General features: G+C 33.8%; 1 protein-coding gene across 4 annotated transcripts; it reads left to right on the top strand.

Moving 5' to 3' along the window:
- The first annotated feature begins 102 nt into the window (after positions 1-102).
- Positions 103-19,029, top strand: LOC147403012 (cullin-1-like). 4 transcript variants are annotated; one of them, XM_086438452.1, is made up of 25 exons: positions 103-299; positions 7,422-7,597; positions 7,706-7,805; positions 9,594-9,779; positions 10,637-10,684; positions 11,184-11,387; positions 11,475-11,552; positions 11,756-11,845; positions 11,938-12,018; positions 12,128-12,190; positions 12,969-13,004; positions 13,094-13,180; positions 13,277-13,387; positions 14,815-14,895; positions 15,000-15,062; positions 15,810-15,845; positions 15,929-16,015; positions 16,306-16,455; positions 16,550-16,605; positions 17,209-17,353; positions 17,440-17,601; positions 17,699-17,842; positions 17,937-18,155; positions 18,251-18,418; positions 18,500-19,029. In XM_086438452.1, the coding sequence occupies exons 2-25, from the start codon at positions 7,458-7,460 to the stop codon at positions 18,599-18,601; spliced, it is 2,637 nt and encodes an 878-aa protein (XP_086294578.1). In that variant the 5' UTR covers positions 103-299; positions 7,422-7,457; the 3' UTR covers positions 18,602-19,029. The 4 variants fall into 4 exon arrangements, with proteins under 4 accessions (XP_086294578.1, XP_086294577.1, XP_086294580.1 ...); XM_086438451.1 differs by lacking the exon at positions 103-299 and adding an exon at positions 306-582; XM_086438453.1 differs by lacking the exon at positions 103-299 and adding an exon at positions 308-582 and having other exon boundaries at positions 17,209-17,329.
- The last annotated feature ends 2,039 nt before the right edge of the window (positions 19,030-21,068 follow it).

The following is a 21,068-nucleotide window of genomic DNA, read 5'->3' as shown; positions in this document are numbered from 1 at the left end:
ACGGAACACCGTTCAGGATCCCGACTCTTATCAATACTGGGATACGTAGCTAACACGTCTCGTGTAAACCGTAGGCTATAAAGACCCATAGTAAAGCTAAGAGAGAGCTGAGCTGCAGTCATCATCAATTAAAGGTTCACGCACCGTCAAATTCTCTTAGAAATTCAAGTCTCGAGGAAAATCCAACGGCCTGAAGCATAGGGAAAACATCTGTGAGAGAGAGAGAGCTCTCATCAATCATTGCGAATTGTCGGAACTCGAAACCACTCACTGTCTCTACTTCAAATTTTCCAAATCAGGTTCTCGTTTCTTCTTCTTCAACTAATAATCTCAATCGTTTTGGATTGAGAGAAATGCTAAGAAGAGAAGAGAAAAGAATCAGTTTTCTCTTCGTTTATCTTGTTTGGGAAGTTAATTGAGGAGAGAAGAGAGAAAATTATTCAATTTTGTTCTCCCCAAATCGGAGAGATTTGGAGAGAAAGCGAGAAAATAGAACAAATTACTTCTTATTACATTATTTTCTCTTCTCTCCGTTTCTCTCAATCCAAACAGTAGGGTTAGGATTTAGTCGAATCGACGCAGGTATTCTTTTACTCAACTTATTGGTTTTTATTTCGATTTACAATAGTTGCTTCTTCGTGTTTATACTTCTAGGCGTTTTCAATTTTTGTTCTATGGAGTTTGATTTCGATTTTGGATTTCTTGCAAATTTACAATAAACGTTAGCAGTTCTTCATCATTACGTGACGGATTTATTGGATTTTGATTTTCTGTGATGGATTAGGGTTTTTATTTCGTGTTGTAGAATGTTATGTTCCTAATTGTAGGGATGGGAGTAGTGTAATTAAGAGTACCTGAATATATTCCTTGTAAGTGGTAGAATAGTTAAAATAGGTTGGGTGCATGGGATCATAATCTTGTATTGTGAGAGAAGTTGAGCTGTGGGTTACGGGAGTATATGCTCTTTTTGGAAAAGTTGTATGTAAAGTTGTTGATGCTGAATTAAGTTGCTGAAGCTGAGAGAAAATTGTTGTTGGTGCTACTAAAGCAACTTGCTAAATTGAGTATACTGTTTGTAAATCATTTGGAAAAACCGTGCGAAGGCCTCAACGTGTTGAATATGTTTCTAGTTTCCAAATTTGGTTGTTTGATTAAAGTTAAAAATTATTTTCGGCAATCGATTCATCTAGAAATTTCAGTCGATCCTCTCGACCATTAATAAGTGCATGAGGTTCTGCAAAAATCACACGGTAGTAAATCTTTTCGGCATCCTCTCAGTGTTTTTGAAGATTTTATAGGTAAGTTCTTTTTCTTCTTCTTCTTCTTCAATAATAACAACTATAATAAGATTTTTTTCCTGTTTTATTTATTTATTTATTTTAATTTAAGATTGATCTTTTGCAATTGATTTGATTGGTTTTCAATCTGAGATTGGTTTTCTTTTAATTTGATTTTCCCCCAAAATCAATTGGTAAAATCAATCTTAGATTGATTTATTTAATGGCAGATTTCATTTTAACCTCCAAGCTTTAACTTTTACCATGAAAGTCCTAAATTTAGAATTGATAATGGCACCCCAACTTTTACTTATTACACCCAATTAAAAATAAAGAAAATAAGTGAATGGGAAGTAATAAGTTTAGAATATTTCAAATACTTTTTAAACAATCTTTAAAAGAACTTCATTAAAATTTGTTATTTATATAAATATTTCAACTCACTAAAAACTAGTGTAAACTTCAAATTTGATTCTTTTAAAGTGTTTTTATTGTTCATTTAGATACTTAATAAAACAAACAATTATATCCACAAAAATATGTACAAAAGAAATTTGTCATTGAAATTTCACCTCGAGCCTTTAGCCCTATAAATATTTTAGTGTATTTAATTAAGTTATTTAAAAAAATTTTAATTTTATGCCATGTGGAGTACATCAAATTGCATCCATTACTCACACTAATTTCCCAGAAAAATCATAATTTACCAACTTAACAAAGAATGATAATAAAAGATAAAGATAGTTATTATTGGCACTACAACTTTTACTTATTCCCAACCATTCACTTGTTTTCTATATTTTAAATTGGGTTTTAATAAGTAAAAGTTGGGGTGCCATTAGCAGCTCTCTAATAAATTATAACTTCACCAATAGCCCTTATAGGACTTTTGTTTGAGTCGTGCAAATAGAAATTTACTCTTTTTTTTGCTAGATTTATATTTTTTTAGTTTTTTTAGTTTTTATCAAGATAATGTCTGGTTAACCATCAATAAAGGCATATTGGGATTTAGCGATACATAAAATTTAGGTGGAATGTTATGTTGAAATAGTTCAAAAATATGATAAAGTAGGAGGAAGTTTTAACCTCAAAAAAACATCATTATTTTATAATTATATTTGAAAAAAAGTTAAAAAAATCTTATACCAAAGGTCAATACAAGCATCGGTGGGATTACATGAATGATAGATGGAAAGCATGGAAGAATCTTAGGATGAAATCTAGATTAAGATGGGATGTAGATACGAGATCCTTTGAAGCAATTGATAAACAATGGAAGTCATATGTTTTGGTAATTTTTTTTCCATATGATAATTGAAGTTAAATGAGTTAGTTAATTTATTTTCTTTCGATTATGTCTTATATCTTTATCATTTGAATAAACATTCCAATCAATTTTGATATAAGACATTAGAGTATGAAGATGGATTAGACAAAATATTTGGTGGGATCGTTGTAACAGGAAAATATTATATGACCCCAAACGAGACTTTTTCTTCAATCATGTAAGATAGTTATGTTTCTTTCAATGATTTGGATACAGATATTGATGATGTGAATGAAATATTAACACCAAATACTTCAATTGATCTAGTTGAAAAGATACCTAGAAGACATCATAAGATATCAAGTGAGTTTGACCCCTCTTCTTCCACAAATGTGAATGTGAAAAAAATGCAAAAATGGGTGATGTTGATATCTATAGAATGCTTTGTATAATGACTGACAATATAGAGACATATTTGAAAAAATAAGAAATGGCGCAGAATGTAAACAAAGACACTTTTATCATCTCATTCATCAACTTGTTAAGTATTTTCTATGACGTTGATCAGTGTGGACCAGTATGGATGTTTTTAGTTGACAGATTATTCAAAAAGTCTTCTAGCAGAGAAATTTTTATTGAATTGATGGATATTGACTGCATGCATGCATCAGAGTGGAAATGAAGTTTGAAGAAGATCATGAGATCTCGTGATGGACAATCTTTTGAGGATAGGGTAGATTTATGATTACAATTTCTTAAATACTATAATATAGTAATGATATTATTTTTTATTATCATAGTTGTTAGTAGACATTACTTTAGTTTATTAAATTTTTACATGCATTTTTTTACTTACTAGTTTTATGTTATGGTTGGTAGAAATGTTTGTGTTTAAATTTTTTATTTTTCATTTAAATTCTATATGATTGGATGATTATAAATTGTTATATGTTTATAATCATGTGATTTGCATATATATAATAACGGATGAATGTTAGCATAAATAAGAAAATTTTCTTTTTTATTTTACTATGACATTACTACCGTACAAGGAATCGACGCATGAAACAACCATGTCGGATTTCACTATTTTCTCTGACATATAAATCACCAGAAAGTAGTGAAATCTGACATGGTTGTTTCATGCGTCGATTCCTTGTACGGTAGTAATGTCATAGTAAAATAAAAAAGAAAATTTTCTTATTTATGCTAACATTCATTTGTTATTACATATATGCAAATCACATGATTATAATATATAACAATTTATAATCATCCAATCATATAGAGTTTCAATAAAAAATAAAAAAGTTAAACACAAACATTTCTACTAACCATAAAGTAAAACTATTAAGTAAAAAAATGCATATAAAAATTTAATAAACTAAAGTAATGTCTTCTAACAACTATGGTAATAAAAAATAATATCACTATTATATTATAGCATTTAAGAAATTGTAATCATAAATCTACCCTATCCTTAGAAGATTGTCCATCACGAGATCTCATAAGCCTCTCTAAACTTCATTTTAATCCGTTATGATGCATGCAGTTAATATCCATCAATCCAATAAAAATCTCTCTGTTAAAAGACTCTTTGCATAATTTGTGAACTAAAAATATTTATACTGGTCCATACAGATCAATGTCGTGGAAAGTACTCAACAGGTTGATGCATGAGATAATAGAAGTGTCTTTGTTTACATTCTGCGTCATTTCTTGTTTTTTCAAATCTGCCTCTTATATTATTAGTCATTACACAAAGCATTCTATAGATTTCAACATCACCCATTTTTACACTTTTTTTCGCATTCACATTTGTAGTAAAAGAGGGGTCAAACTCACTTGATCTCTTATGACGTCTTCTATGTATCTTTTAATAGATTTTTCAATTTGACCAATTGAAGTATTTTGTGTTGATCCTTCATTCACATCATCAATATTTGCATCTAAATCATCGAGAGCAACACGACTATCTTGCATGATTGAAGAAGAAGTCTCGTTTGGGGTCATATAATATTTTTCTATTGTAACGGTCCCACCAAATATTTGGTCTAGTTCATTTTTGTACTCCAGTACCTTATATCGAAATTGATTGGAATGTTTATTTAACTGATAAAAGATATAAGACATAATCAAAAGAAAAAAAAAACTTAACTAACTCATTGAATTTCAATTATCATATGAAAACAAAAAAAAGTTACCGAAGCATATGACTTCTATTGTTCATCAGTTGCTTCAAAAGATCTCGTATCTACATTTCATCCTAATCCAGATTTCATCCTAAGATTTTTCTATGCTTTCTATCTATCCGTCACGTAATCCCAATAATGCTTGTATTGACCTTTGGTGTAAGATTTTTTTGACTTTTTTTCAAATATAGTTAGAAAATAATCATGTCGTTTTGAGGTTAGACCCCTTCCTTCTTTACCATATTTTTGAACTACTTCAACATAATATTCCACCAAACTTTTATATATTGTTGAATCCCAATATGCCTTTATTGATGGTGATTAGATATTATCTTGATAAAAATGAAATTTAAATTTAAAAAAAATTAAGAAAAAGAAAGTAATAAATTAATCCACCTACAAATGTGTCTGCATCAATCTGATTCTTTAGACCATGCAATATGATACTTCATTGAATCAGAGAATTATCATGTGATTTGCAATCCATTCCAATGTGTACTCAAAAGTTGTTTCCAACTTTACTTATTACAATCTGATTGGCACCTCAATTTTTACTTATTACACCCCAATTTCTTAAATTATTTATCACACCCAATTAAAGATTAAAATGCACTCTTCCAATATTACAAAGGGTAATCTCAACACTACAATACATTATAACACTAGTTAACAGAATTTCTATACAATTACGTTTAGGCTCATAAAATTTCTTTACAATTATATTTAGACTCGTATAAAATTTTAAATCAATAAAAAATATAAACTTCGCCAAAAAAATAAAAAAGTGATTAAGATTCTATTGGCACCCCAACTTTTATTTTCTTTATTTTTAATTGGGTGTAATAAGTAAAAGTTGGGTGCCAATAACAACTCTTAAATTTTAGGGTTTTGATGATGAAAGTTAAAACATGGAGGTTAATAGGAAATTTACAATTAAACACATAAATCTGAGATTAATTTTACCCATTAGTTTTAAGGGAAAATCAAATCAATTGAAAAATCAATCTAAAATTTAAAAACAAAAAAAAAAAAAAAATAGAAAAAATCTGATTATACAATTGTCATTAACTTGAAGAAGAAGTAGTAGAAGAACTCACCTAAGGAGATCAAGGTAAAAAAAAAAACTATGAGGGATTTGATAAGAGAGAGAATGCCGAAAAGATCTTAAAAATTGAATATGTCATGTGTCTTTTGCAGAGGCTCGTTGAAGTGTTGGTATTTGAGAGATTCGGCTGATTTTTCTGAAAGAATCGGCAAACAAAAAGAGTCTTTAATGATCCCAAACACTTAAGTTCCAAAAAAGGAACCTGTTCAACACATTTTTAAGCTTTCGCACTGCTTTTCCAACGGACTAATAGTGGGTAGTTTAGAGAAGTGGGTACTTTGGGTAGTGTTTCTCTTTTGTTTAAATTCATTATGAGATTAATGAGAATATGCAAAAAATTATTATTAAAATTTCTTTAGGATTTGGAGCCTAACCATCTCGAATTAGTTACTTTTGAAGGCCCAATCTCCCTCAAATGAGATCAATTTTCCTATCATCATCAATTTAATCTTCTTTTGCTATTTGATTATCAAAATACGTATCGGGTACACATCAATTGGTATCAAAGTGGTAATCTTCAAATGGAAATTGAGTCGATAGATGATGAATTCAAGGAGTTTTGCGAATTTATGCGTGATGGTTTGAGGAAACGTTGTCTCCTAATCGAAGAATTTCTCAAAAAAAAATGAAGAAATTATTCGAAGAAAACAAACTATATTTATTGGAGTCGATGACTCTATAAATGAGAACTTAGATGTGATCGAAGATCAACCTCCACAATCATTTTTCCAAAAATGTAAGATATATGCCAATGATTACCTCGTCAAGTATACTGAAGACAAAGAACATCAAAGATCTAGTGAAGAGGATAAAGGTGAAGTCAATATTCTTGAAAAAGTATTCAAAAATTGACTTTATCCTCCCCATCGAATTCAAACCATTAATTATTTTTAAGAAGTGTCAAGACAACGACATTCAAGACGATTATCGCAAGGACTTCATCGATTCCAAGAGACAAATAGTTTGGGAGTTATGTGTTAAGATGAATGTAATTGATTCCAATATCAATTGAGATTCGGGAGATTCTGATCATGAGGACAAGGTCATTTTCAAGGAGGATGGAATGTTATGTGCCTAATTGTAGGGATGGGAATAGAGTAGTTTCTAGTACCTATGATGTATATAATATATTCCTGATAAGTGGTAAAATAGTTAAAATAGGTTGGGTGCATGGGATTATAATCTGTATTGTGGGAGAAGTTGAGCTGTGGGATAGTTCCTTGAATGAATAGGATAGTGGGTAGTTATGGTAGGGTTTCTCTTGTTTTTAAATTCATTGTGAGATTAATGAAAATATGTAGAGAATTATTATTAAAAGTCCTTTGAGATTTAGAGACTAACCATCTCAAATCGGTTACTTTGGAGGTCTAATCTCCCTCGAATGAAATCAATTTTCCTATTTTCATCAATTTAATCTTCTTTTGTTATTTGATTATCAAGATACATTTCAGGTACGTATCACAAAATCTAAGGCATGTGTGTGTAGGAAATTGTTTAGTTGCAATATAATAACTAGGGTTTTGAGTCTATAATTTGTACTAGAGGTTGTAATATGTTTGGGAATGGATGATAATTTGCAGAATTGTTTTGGGTGGCTTTAGTTAGAACGGAAGATCATGGCGATGACAAAATGCAACCCTCTTCATTTAGATCAAGCATGGGAAATCATGGAGAAGGGGATCACTAAGCTCAAGAACATTCTAGAAGGGTTCCCTGAGCCTCAATTCAGTCCGGAGGAATATATGAGGCTTTACACGTATTATTCGTTCTGTTTGTTTTTTCATTAATTTCCATTTAAGTGCTCCTTTTTTATGCAAAATTGTGTTGTGTTTATGGGGTTTTATTTCCTTTACTTTGAGAACAGAGCCATACATTTCATGTGCACCCAGCACCCCCCTCACAACTACTCACAGCAGCTTTACAACAAATACCGGGAGTCCTGTGATGAGTACATTATTTCAATGGTGAGGAAGATTTGCCCCTGTTATGTTCTTATGTTAATATTGACTATTTGAGTTTTTATTGCTCCTGTTATGTTCTTACTTTTGCTCTCTCTTTTTTTTTGTCATAAAGTGGACCTTACTGGGAAGGGTGATTGACTTGGTTGTTGGATGGTCTTTTCCTCCCTTGGTGGAGGAAGAATTCCTTTGAATAACGTCATAATGGAAAAATCCACAACATCCATATGAATGGAAAAAATTCATGCATTGAAGTAGATTGATATTGTCTTCCTGTTACTTGAATTAATAAGAGAATTGCATGTGTGGCAGTGAAGCCTGTTTGCAAAACATCAAAATGGAAAAATCCTTATGTCATCTCTTACAAAGGTTTGGTGACTAAGAAGTGGGGGATCTAAGGCATATTAAATTTAGCTCCTCTCGAGTTTATATGGACTCGGCTTCCTTATCAGGGATGAGCATGGTGGGACGTTGAAGGTGTTTACAAGTCTAATCAGCATTATGAGGTTGACATAAATGCACTGTAGAGATTATCCTGAAGGTTTGTGGTAATGGGGCCTATTAATGGAAATGGTGATTTCTCTGATAATTGAACTTTATCTTGTGGGATCACAAAAGTGGTTCTCATTAGAAAATAGCTAACGTAGTGGATCATCCTATTAATTCAAGGTATTGACATTGTGTTTATTTGCACAATTGGACTTGGTCAATTGATTTATTGGAAAAGAGAGTATAAGTATGGATTCATAAGATGGTGTACGATCTTCTTATCTGTAGGAAGTTATTGACCACTGTTGGTACTCTGAACTCTGAAGAGTATAGTATTGGACCCTTGGAGACTCGTCAACACCACTTAACATATTTGGGATAGTTCTGATAATTTGATAATTTACATAGAAGATACTTCTCATACTAATTGGCTCCAAAGATAGTGAGTTTAAAGTTAGCTTCATGAAATCCTACTTATGCCTTGTTTTACACTAATGCAAGCAATACAATCTGTTACAGTTCGTCATCTTATTAACGTTCCACTTTCAAAAATAGAGAAATCTAATGAGTAGATAGAAATGGAAGAAGTGAGTTGTTATGGTGATGATTGTTGGTGTGGGGTGTGTCTTAATCTTATTCACCAAAAGTTTAGAAATTTGGCTGTATTCATGCAATATTATGAGGGTGATCTGGTATGTGCAAAACAAATAGTATTTCTTAGTGTCTTCTCTTCCATTTTTTCTTGTAAGTTTCCTAGTGTAATCAGAAAAGAGGAAAATTGCCTCATTAGTACTTAGTTGATCAAAGATTATTTGTGCATCTATTCTCAAGTTACCTGTCAAGAACATGCTGCATATTTTGATGAAAATTGGAGCTCCTTTCCTAGTGGGCTTAAATATTTTTACCATATACAGTTTCAAAACTAGTGTAGATGTTATCCTTAAGGTGCTTCCCATGTCATCTTCAAGTTCTCTTTTCATCTTTTGCTTTTATGGTTTGAAGTTGTGCGCAGTATCCTTTTAGGAGTTTAGAGTATTGAGATATGGATCACTAATTTCCTGTGACCAAAACCCGTTGGAAGGGAGAAATTGAACAATATTTTCCAATTGAGGTTTGGTCATTATTTTGTGTGGCTTCATTTGTATTCTAGACCGCTTTTCTTGCTGTTGGTCTCTATTCTAACATATTTTCCTTTTTTTATATTTTCGACTTCCAATTTATAATTTTAGGAATAAAAGGTTATGCTTAAATGTACTAGCGTTTGTACCCCTGTTATGAACTTCATTGTGTTGTCCCTCAATTCAGGTATTGCCATCTTTAAGAGAGAAGCATGATGAGTTTATGTTGAGAGAGCTTGTAAAGAGGTGGGACAATCATAAAGTTATGATGAGGTCGCTTTCGTGCTTCTTTCATTATCTTGGTCGATTCTTCATTGCTCGGAGGTCACTTCCAACACTCAATGAAGTTGGACTCACTTGCTTCCGTGATTTGGTACGATGATGTTTTCTATGTATATTAAAAGCAAGTTTGTGTTTATTTTCCTTTGGACATTGATTGCTTCTTGAAGTTAAAAACTACGTTGATGCAAAATCTTTCATCAACAACTCTTTGCCCTCTTGGCTGATCTTGAGCTTGGATTGGATCTACTTCTCACCCTCCTCAAATGGAGCTGTTGGGGGTACCTAAAAAGACACTCCAACGCTTAAGTCAGAGATTAGAACTCAACAAAGTATCCCAACCTAGAATAATTTGGATTCAATGCCTTAGCATTTAGGTTTTTCCACTATTTAGAAACTTCCCTCAGTCCATTTTGAACTTTGGAGTCCCGCATGGGGTTGGCAGCCTCCAACACATAGGATCATGTTTCTTGAGCTTTTGCTATACTAGAGATCTCCCAGGGCTCTTGATCTGCGCCTAGATTCCATCTAGTGTTGGAGATCACTTTTGATCCATTTCATGATATTGGTAGGTCCTATCTAGGACGAGAGATCCTTCTATATTGGGCTTTTGATCCTTTTTAGCATCTAGTTTGACACTTTCTATTATTAGATAGATATGTGGTAATTATTTGGATAAAAATCAGGGTTGGTCGATATCCCTTGGTTCCCTTCTTAGATGAACTTAAGTGGTTTGGCATGCGTTCTGACCTGTGGCAAGAGTCCTCAATAGCAAACTTGTACCGTAGAACTGACCTAGAAGTTGACTACTCGATTTTCTAGATGACACTTGCATGTTTCAAATTGATTCTAAGTTCAGGTATCACAATAACCCTTTTCCTAACCAGTGTGCTTTACTACTTTTGAGATATATGACATCGGATTTTATGTGTATATTTTCCCTAATTTCAGGTTTATCGGGAGATCCATGGTAAAGTCAGAGATGCTGTAATACTTATGGTATGTTGAGGCAATGCATCTAATATATATATATATATATATATATATATATATATATGGGAAATGTTCAGCAACAAACATTTTGACAAACATTTTGGCAAAACATTTTTCAAAATATGGGTTAGAGATTTTGGAATGGGCTGATTTTTGGTGAGGATGATCTCTACGGTGAGGAGATCATCATCACCAAAAATCAGCCCATTCCAAAACCTCTTACCCATCAAAAATGGCTTACAAAAAATGGACGGTCCACGATTTTCCAACTTGTAAACATGGGGTTAGAAGTTTTGGAATGAGCTGATTTTTGATGAGGATGATCTCCTCACCATAGAGATCATCCTCACCAAAAATCAGCCCATTCCAAAACCTCTAACCCATGTTTTGAAAAATGTTTTGCCAAAATGTTTGTCAAAATGTTTGTTGCTGAAAGGGACCCTATATATATATATAAAATATTTCTTTTCAAATTAATGATAATTAACCAAATGTTATGCACTAGATTGATCAAGAGCGCAAGGGAGAGCAGATTGATCGAGCTTTGCTGAAGAATGTTTTAGACATTTTTGTTGAAATTGGAATGGGGCAAATGGATTGTTATGAGAACGACTTTGAAGTGGACATGCTTAAAGATGCAGCTGTGTATTATTCTCGGAAGGCTTCTAATTGGATTTTAGAGGATTCTTGTCCAGATTACATGTTAAAGGTAATCTCTTGTTTATTTTACGTGCATTTTTATCAAAATGTACTTGTGGAAACAGTTAGGTTGATTTGTATATGTTGCCATCCTTAGGTTGAGGAGTGCTTGAAATGGGAGAAGGATAGGGTTTCTCTTTACTTGCATTCTAGCAGTGAGCAGAAGTTATTGGAGGTTTGTTCCTATTTCTATTCGTTCAGTTATCAGTCGTGTTTAGTTGGACTTGAAAATTGAAGAAATTGCAGTATACTAAATAAGAGCATAAAGCATAAATCTAATGTGGATGCACCATTAAGTTATTTATGATGACTTTTTTAGGGAGACTATGAACTCTTTCAATTTGATTGTTATTCATTGATCACATCTTCTCTTTGTAGAAAGTGCAACATGAGTTGTTATATGTATATGCAAGCCAACTTCTTGAGAATGAGCACTCTGGGTGTCATGCATTGCTTAGAGATGCAAAGGTATTTATAGATATGTATCTTGTGCAATCCCGTAAGGATTCTTACTTTGCCCTTTGCTAAGCAGAAATGTTGTTCATACGTTTACTTTATAGGTGGAGGATCTCTCAAGGATGTATAGGCTCTTCTGTAGATTACCTCGTGGTTTAGAACCCATTTCTAATATATTTAAGCAGGTTGGATGGTTGTCTAGTCAAACTTTGATATTCAGAAGTAAAGGAGTGTGCCTTTTTCTGTATTTTATTGTATCTTAGTTTTTAATTTTTGGGGTGTTCTCTGATACAGTATGTTACTGCTGAAGTCACAGCCTTGGTCAAGCAAACAGAAGATGCGGCAAGTAACATAAAGGTTGGTTCTTCTAACTGCTTTTTGCTATTCCAAAAACCTTTGTATTCTTGCTGCTGTATTATATTTCAAATGCATTTGTTACAGAGTTTGGTAAGCACTTTATGTAATGTATCAGCTAGTGATTTAGATAAATGTATATCTTATAAATTTTGTTTAAGATGATATGAAGCCTCTAGAGTCCTTGACTGCAGATGTGACTATTAACGTCCGAAAACAATTCAGAACAACTTAGTGACTACTTCACCTTGTACATTAGATGAGTGATCCTCATCGGTTGTTGCATGTTGAAAATTAACAGTAGTTGCAACACCTTTGGAATTTTGGATTTTTAACCATTTTTTACGGGTATGTTGGATACCTAGATTGTCAAGACCTTGGATTGAGAGTTGATCATATGGTTAGTTGGTAGGTTATAATGGCCTTCTGTGGAAGGTGCTGACTTGGTAAGTAATTCTGTATCTTTCCAAACCATGAAGATGGGAAGATTGGTTGGTCTTATTGTCTCCTGTATTGAATTACTCTGTTAGGCGGTTTTGGATGTATACACTTTGAGCTAAAACCTCAGATGTTTTCAATTCACTATGTGGTTCCTTTTGTGTAGTTACATGCTGGGTGAACTAGAGTTCGTGTGCTTGTATCTGTTACTGTTTCTTTCCTGTGCCTAGCTACACCTGTGTCATAAATAGGTAACCATAACTTGTGTATTGGCAATGTATATAAGATATGTTCTTGCAATGTGATTGTAATTGAGTCTAGCTAACAAATTATTTTCTCACAGGCAGAGAAAAAGGATTTGGTTGGTTTGCAAGAACAGGTAAATCTCAAAACTAATACACTTGTGGGGGGGAGGTCTGATAGAAAAGTTGGCAGGAATTGTAACTAAATTGGTGTTGTGGTTTTTAGGTTTTTGTTAGAAAAGTAATCGAGCTGCATGACAAATACTTGGTGTATGTGAACGACTGTTTTATGAACCATTCCCTTCTTCACAAGGTTTATATTGTATAATATTCTCTTGATTTGGATAATGTTCTCACGTTTTTCTTGTAAAATATGTATTTTTTGAAAGAGATGCATTTTGTATTTTAGGCACTCGAAGAGGCTTTTGAATTATTTTGCTACAAGGGTGTTGATGGCAGTTCAAGTGCAGAACTACTGGCTACATTCTGTGATAATATCCTTAAGAAGGGTGGGAGCAAGGTATTAAATTTCGATTTCGGAGTTTATTTTGGTTAGTCTGGAAATGGAAATATTTCTATCAGTGTGGAAATGAATACAATTTTTGGAAATTACAGAAATATTGAAGAAATTTTCATTGACCCTATAGGAAATGATAAAATAGGCATTAAAACACTCATTAAGTCATCAAAATACAATAAACTACTGTATGGAGTGTGAAATTGAATATCAACAACATTTTGCTACACATATGCACATGTATTGAGAGGCTGACAGTGGAAATGAGAATAATAATATTGTATTAACTACATACAACTTAATATATAAGACATTAAAATGAAGAAACTATTAAGTATTACATTCATGTGTTATTATATTTCTTTTATTTTTTGAATAAGTATGAATAAATTTCTAATGTATCCAATTAGTTGAAACATGGCTGATTGTATGTGTGCTGATAGGCACTGGAGCTGATAATAAACTAAGGGAACACAGATAGTAGCAGAAAATTGGATGAAAGAATTTGTATTTAATCTCTGAATAGGTACAGACTAGCCAAGCATTCGAGAGGCTTGGAAGCTCTCCAAAATGAGCAAGCTCAATACAAAATAAAACTTCTTGTGTCCCCCCTCAAACCAACTCCTCTCCTTATATTCTCCTCACCACCTAGCCATAACAGAAAATCCTTAACAGAATTATTATTCCATAACAGACCCCACTTTCTACCATAACAGAAAATCCTAACAGAATTATTATTCCCTAACAGACCCCACTCTCTAATCATTACTTATACGTCAACTGTCGTGTAGAATCCCGGAATTACCCTTGCGCCTAGAATAAGTGAAACGCACTTGTGGCCTAACATGTGCTTATATAAATGTACTAATATGCTTAGAATACATTAAAATAAGATGATATAGATAACTAACTAATCATAATAAACTAACAGATGAATGTTATGTGTAATTTTTTATTAGTAAATATTATGTGTATTTTACAAGTACTTTCTAAAAGCAATTATAAGTTTTTTTCAAAGCAGAATATTTTGGTCGAAATTTACTATTCATCGAAATATTTCCACCAAAAAATATTTCATACCTAAAATTTGATTATTCGGTCAAAATTTACTATTCATCAAAATATTTCACCGAAATATATACAAAAAGAAATTGTCGGTTAAATTTCGTGTTGGAGCTTGTGAAAATGGAAATATTTCGGTATATTTCGTGGAAATATGTTGAAATTTAATACTATGGGTGGGAGTGATAAAGTGCAACATGAGTTGTTATATGTATGCAAGCCAACTTCTTCAGGAGAAACACTCTGGGTGTCATGCATTGCTAGAGATGACAAGATATTTATAGAGATGCATCTTGTGCAATCCCATGAGGATTGTCTTATTTCACCCTTTGCTAAGCAGAAATATTGTTCATACGTTTACTTTATAGGTGGAGGATCTCTCAAGGACATATAGGCTCTTCTGCAGAATACCTCATGGTTTAGAAACCTTTTCTAATATATTTAAGCAGGTTGGATGGTTCTCTTGTTGAACTTTGATATTCAGAAGTAAAAGAATGCATTGTTTGTATCATTGTATCTAGGTTTTTAATTTTCAGGTTGTTCTCTGATACAGCATGTCACCGACGAAGGCACCGCCTTGGTCAAGCAAGCAGAAGATGCGGCACGGAACAAAAACGTTGGTTCTTCTAACTGCTTTTTGCTAATCCAAAAACCTGTGCATTTTATATTCCAAACACATTGTTACAGAGTTCAGTAGGCATTAGAGATTTTGATAAATATGTATCTTATAAATTTTATATTTTAAGATGGTATGAAGCTCTAGAGTGCTTGACTGCAGATGTAATTATTAACGTCTGAAGACAACTCAGAACAACTTAGTCACTACTTCACCTTGTAAAAATTGGATGAGTGATCCTCATGGGTTGTACCATGTTGAAAATCAACCGAAGTTGCAACACCTTTGGAATTTTGGAATATTGGATTTATAGCCATTTTTTGATAGGTATGTTTGATACCAAGATTGTCAAGGCCTTGATCATGGTGATTTGGTAGGTTATAATGGCCTTTTATTGAAGGTGCTGACTTGGTAAGTAAGCCTGTGCATCTTTCCAAACCATGAAGATGGGAAAATTGGTTGGTCTTATTGAATTACTCTGTTAGGCGGTTTTGGATGTATACGCTTTGAGGTAGAACCTGTGAAATTTTCAATTCACTATGTGGTTCATTTTTTGCAGCTACATCCTTGGTGAACTGGACACACTGCCAGTTCATGTGATTGTATCTGTTACCGTTTCTGTCCTGTGCCTAGCTACTCCTGTGTCACAAATATGTAACCATAACTTGTGTATTGGCAACATATAGAAGATATTGTTCTTTTAGTACGATTGCAATTGAGTCTATCTGAAAAATTATTTTCTCACAGGCAGAGAAAAAGGATGTGGTTGGTTTGCAAGAACAGGTATATCTCAAAACTTATACACTTGGGGGGTCTGATAGAAAAGTTGGCAGGAATTGTAATTAAATTGGTGTTGTGGTCTTTAGGTTTTTGTTAGAAAAGTAATCGAGCTGCAAGACAAATACTTGGTGTATGTGAAGGACTGTTTTATGAACCATTCCCTATTTCACAAGGTCTGTATTGCATAATATCCTCCTGATTTGTATAATGTTCTCACGTTTTTCTTGTGAAATAGGTATCTTTTTTTTTTATAAGTAAAACCTGCTCTTTTTTTCAATAAAGAGTTTGAAAACAAAGTTAAATATCATATCTGACAATGTGATTATTTATGGGGCCTAATGAACAAAAAATCAGTGATCCAAAATGGTTGGGTTTGAAACTTGGTTAGTACGGATTCACTGGATTCCGCAAACCCAGTACAGGAAATATGTATTTTTTGAAAGAGATGCATTTTGTATTCTAGGCACTCAACGAGGCTTTTGAGTTATTTTGCAACAAGGGTGTTGCTGGGAGTTCAAGTGCAGAACTACTTGCTACATTATGTGATAATATCCTTAAGAAGGGTGTGAGTGAGAAGTTGAGTGATGAAGCCATTGAAGAAACACTTGAGAAGGTAGTTGTTTTCTTTATTAATCATGTTCTTCATGTTCCATTCCACTATATGGCTCTGATTATACTGCACCACTGAGTTTTTAAATAATTTACAGGTAGTAAAGGTGCTTGCTTGTATTAGTGATAGAGACCTATTCGCTGAGTTCTATAGGTAAAGGTTCCCTTTCACGAAAATTCTTTAACTTGTTTTAGATCAAATTTGTGAAGACAATATTAACATTTTTTTACTTCTTGCATGTCTTCTATGTATTTGTAGCATAGCCACCAAATTCTGACTCATTGAAAAAGTCATGATTAAATCGTGACTTTTCTCCTTCAGTGATTTAATCTAGTCATTTTTTTTTTAAATCATGACTTTTATTTACGAACTTCGCAATTAAATCATGAACTCCATGATTAAATCACAAACTTTGCGATTAAATCAGATAAAAACAAAAGATAAAATTGAAGCACTAGTAAGAGAAGATGACCTTGATGATGATGATGGTGACTATTTTATTGATGAAGCAATATAATCAGGATTGAATGTGTTGTGTGGACTGGTTAGTTGTTGTGGATGCAAGGATGATATCTATATGGGGGTTTGGTGATTTCTTATTGTGGTTTAATATAAGATTTGGTGATATAATATGAGAACACCACCTAGTTTGAACAATTACACAGACTTAAGTCTAGCCCGATTTTTTCTGATTTTTTCCCTATTTTCCCTTGTCGACTTATTCTCGAATCCTGACTTGGTGACTATGATTGGCAGGAAAAAGCTTGCTCGCCGGCTTCTATTTGACAAGAGTACAAATGATGACCATGAGAGAAGTATTTTGACCAAATTGAAACAACAATGTGGTGGACAGTTCACATCCAAGATGGAGGGGATGGTTGGTTGCTTGGGATTGTCACTTGTGAATTAGAAATATTCTGAATTTGTTTATATATCATTATAATTTGAAATTAAGCTTTATGTTTTGGCATTCCCTTCTTCTTTCAGGTTACCGATTTAACATTGGCAAGGGAAAATCAAACCAATTTTGAGGAGTATCTTAACCATAATCCAAATGCAAATCCTGGGATTGACTTGGCGGTCACTGTCCTGACTACTGGATTCTGGCCTAGTTATAAATCATTTGACTTAAACCTACCCGTGGAGATGGTAATCATTTACATACCCTTTTTTAATTCCTTAAGTATTTGAAATATTAATGAGGAATTTCTACAACAAACATGAGCCATGCATGTTTTTCTTTCAGGTAAAGTGTGTGGAGGTTTTCAGGGAGTTCTATCAAACAAAAACCAAACACCGAAAACTCATGTGGATATACTCTCTATCTACTTGTAACCTCAGTGGAAAGTTTGAACCAAAAACTATAGAGCTGGTTGTGACAACTTATCAGGTAACTCGTTGATAAACCCTATTATCTATCTGATGGATGAGCTAATCGATTGTGAGTGAAGAGGGTCAAGCCTTTTAACCATTTTTGTTTACAGGCCTCTGCATTGCTACTATTCAATTCTTCAGATAGGTTGAGCTATTCAGAAATCATGACCCAGTTGAACTTGACTGATGATGACGTTGTTAGATTACTTCATTCCCTCTCATGTGCAAAATACAAGATTCTTATTAAGGAACCGAGCACTAAAATCATCTCTCCAACGGATCACTTCGAATTCAATTCCCAATTTACTGACAAAATGATGAGGATCAAGGTTTGAACTTCTTTGACATCCTTCTCATATCTATCTTACCTGTTCTCATTTCTTAAATATGGATTAGAGATGAAATAACATTTCGGAAGCTGCAGATTCCCCTTCCTCCTATTGACAAGAAGAAGAAAGTGATCGAGGATGTTTATAAGGACAGACGATATGCTATAGATGCCTCAATCGTGCGGATTATGAAGAGTCGGAAAGTTTTGGATCACCAACAATTGGTGATGGAGTGCATCGAGGAGCTAGGCCACATGTTCAAGGTATGTTATCGTATACATGATTGATAGCAACAATTTTTTTTTTTTTTTTCCTTTGTTTGTTGATGAATCTGTGACGTGCAGCCCAATTGTAAGGCAATCAAGAAGCGGATTGAAGATCTGATCACCCGGGATTATCTGGAGAGAGACAGAGAAAATCCTAACGTGTTCAAATACCTAGCCTGATTCTGTTGGTTTTCGGCGTACCGTATTGGGTTTCAAGTGGGTGCAAGCTGGCTGAAGGCACAAAAAAAGATGGTTACCTACTGGTGGAACTAGAACAGAAACTGATTCAAGTGCTGTTGGTGTTACTGAGCCTGTTTAAGTGTACTTGAGACTCGGAGGGATAAGTCTGGGACATTTTACCTTAATTGCCAGGTTTGGGTAATTTCTGAGTCATTTCCTCTATCGGAAAGAAATGAAGTACTTTCTAAAGTTTCGGCATCTTTGCTGGTCCTTGTATATTCGCATAGTTGCCTGCTTTTATTTCATTTATTTAATTAATTAATTATTTATTTCTGCATCCCTCAATTGTATTCAACTTTCGGAACCACTATTGCTTTATATTTGTCGTTCTCATATTTTAAGAAATTATGAAGTTATATTCAGTCTTCCATCTCAAGTGCTAATCGCACTACTTTGTGCCATTTCCATATTTGTGATTATTTATGAGTTTTGGTTTGTTCATCTGATATAGACTTAGTGCAACTGTTGTTTAAATCAGATCAGATCACCCCCTGCGTAGGGTCTTCAATGGTGATCTGCAAGTAGGTCAACAAATAACTATGATTCTAAACTGTTGGATGTTAATGTTATAGCCCTGCTCTAAAACTGTTCTCCATAAAAATGAGAGAATACTGGTAGCCCATAACAAGATATGTTGTTCGACAGAAAATGATTTTTCCTTGAAAATGTAATTTGCTGGCGTTTGGTTGAAGATGTTCTATGATCTGACCCAGAATATGATTTTCCTAATCGGGTTGGGAAGCTTGTAATATTTTTCTCACGCTATGAAGTCACTTTTTTTTAAATTCTGTTTTTCTAAACAAAAAATAAACTTGACATTTTCCTATTGGTAATAGAGTGGCAAGCATGTTCCTAGAAATTCTACTTTCTCATTATTTTCTTGATAATTGATTTTCAGGGAAATAACTACTTTCTCATTATTTCCTTGATAATTGATTTTCAGGGAAATAAAAGCCCAAGATGTTTTGATGATTATAAAGACCCACTCATGATTTTTGTAACTTACATAAGGAGTGGTTTTAATTGTGTAACTGTTACGACTTGATGATTGTTTGATTCATCAAGATGACCCAGTCAAGTTATGCTCCTATAATTCTTCCGGGCACCATGTATTTTTTTACCTTTGAGATAAAATGATTTGCATTACTTTGGTAGCTTTGTACAAGTTTGCTTCTTTTGTCATTGAGTAGATTGACCACGAGTTTAGAGAGCCAAATTGAGTTGATGGTGAGGTTAGCCATTATGGCCAAACCATTGAAGTGAGACAACAGGAGGTTCGGCCAAGGGGGTCAAACCACCTAAATATAGTAAAAGGGAGGTTCTGCCGAGAGGGTCGATCCTCAATGAGTGGCGATAGGGTTGGCTATGGTGGCCGAACCACCTAAATATAGCGGCCAAGGGGGCCAAACCTCATTGAGCACACGATAGGGGTTGGCTTTGGTGGCCAAACCACCTAAATACAATGGAGGGGGAGGTTAGGCCAAGAGGCCTGAACCTCATTGAGAATTTGATAGGGGTCGGCTTTGGTGGCCAAACCACCAAAGGGGGATGTTCGGCCCAAGTGGCCGAAATGCCAAACCACTTAAATTTTCGAACTAGGTCTTTAGGTTGGGTTAGATTGAAACGGATCCAAGTGCGTCAATTTAGGAACTTTTACTAATCCATAGTAAGTAATTCTTTTTGGTTCCTACCGATATTATTGTCACCACTTTCACTTTTGGTACCACGATGTGACACACAAATAGTGATTTGTGTAACCATTGGACTTGTATACAATGTAACCCCTATGTTAGAATAATAAAAGGCGACTCAAGTTGCTTTGTTCATGCCACCAAGGCTGGTATATACATATGAATTGTGGACCTTTTTCCCTTCCACTAACAAAAGCAACCCCCAAAACAATGGAAGACCTGTGATAGTGTCCTCTTGATTGATTATGGAGAAATATGGGTTCGTTGTGATATGGGGTCTCTCCCATGATTGCATGTTTTTACTTATTAGGAATCTCAAAGACAAGTACAGTATAGAAGTACCTGTATGACCATTATTTAGATGAACCAACAGTCCAACACAATCTATAATTACGAATTAATGTGTGGAGGATATGGATATAAACACATTAGAATTAATAGAAGACATTGCTTTAGAAAGAATTGAGTGGAGGTAGAATTTTTCTTTTTCTTTTTTATTTTTTTACTTCTATGGTGTATCCGATGTTGATGACTAGGGCATTCGGAATTTGTTGAATGGGTACCCATGTATCGTCCTTGAGGATTGGATTTGAAGGCCAAGCGACCTATGGGTAAGTTGCTGCAACACTGTGAGGGCACTTCCTTCTGTGTATGGGCTTAGACCCAAGGTCAGGTCTCAAACATGGTGGGTAATAGTTCATTCTCAAATGCTTTCA

The sequence above is a fragment of the Akebia trifoliata genome, chromosome 4 (assembly GCF_017979445.1).
Source record: "Akebia trifoliata isolate Shusen 1 chromosome 4, ASM1797944v1, whole genome shotgun sequence".
In the NCBI taxonomy this organism is placed as follows: domain Eukaryota; kingdom Viridiplantae; phylum Streptophyta; class Magnoliopsida; order Ranunculales; family Lardizabalaceae; genus Akebia; species Akebia trifoliata.
The sequence above is the reverse complement of the archived record's forward strand: the minus strand, read 5'-3'. Positions and strand labels throughout refer to the sequence as shown.

Excerpts from the sequence above, each read along its gene's own strand:
- LOC147403012 (XM_086438452.1), top strand. The coding sequence starts at position 7,458 with ATGGCGATGACAAAATGCAACCCTCTTCATTTAGATCAAGCATGGGAA. Across the intron at positions 11,388-11,474 it reads GTCCAGATTACATGTTAAAG|GTTGAGGAGTGCTTGAAATG; the intron begins GTAATCTCTTGT and ends TGCCATCCTTAG. Across the intron at positions 17,354-17,439 it reads GTTGCTTGGGATTGTCACTT|GTTACCGATTTAACATTGGC; the intron begins GTGAATTAGAAA and ends TTCTTCTTTCAG.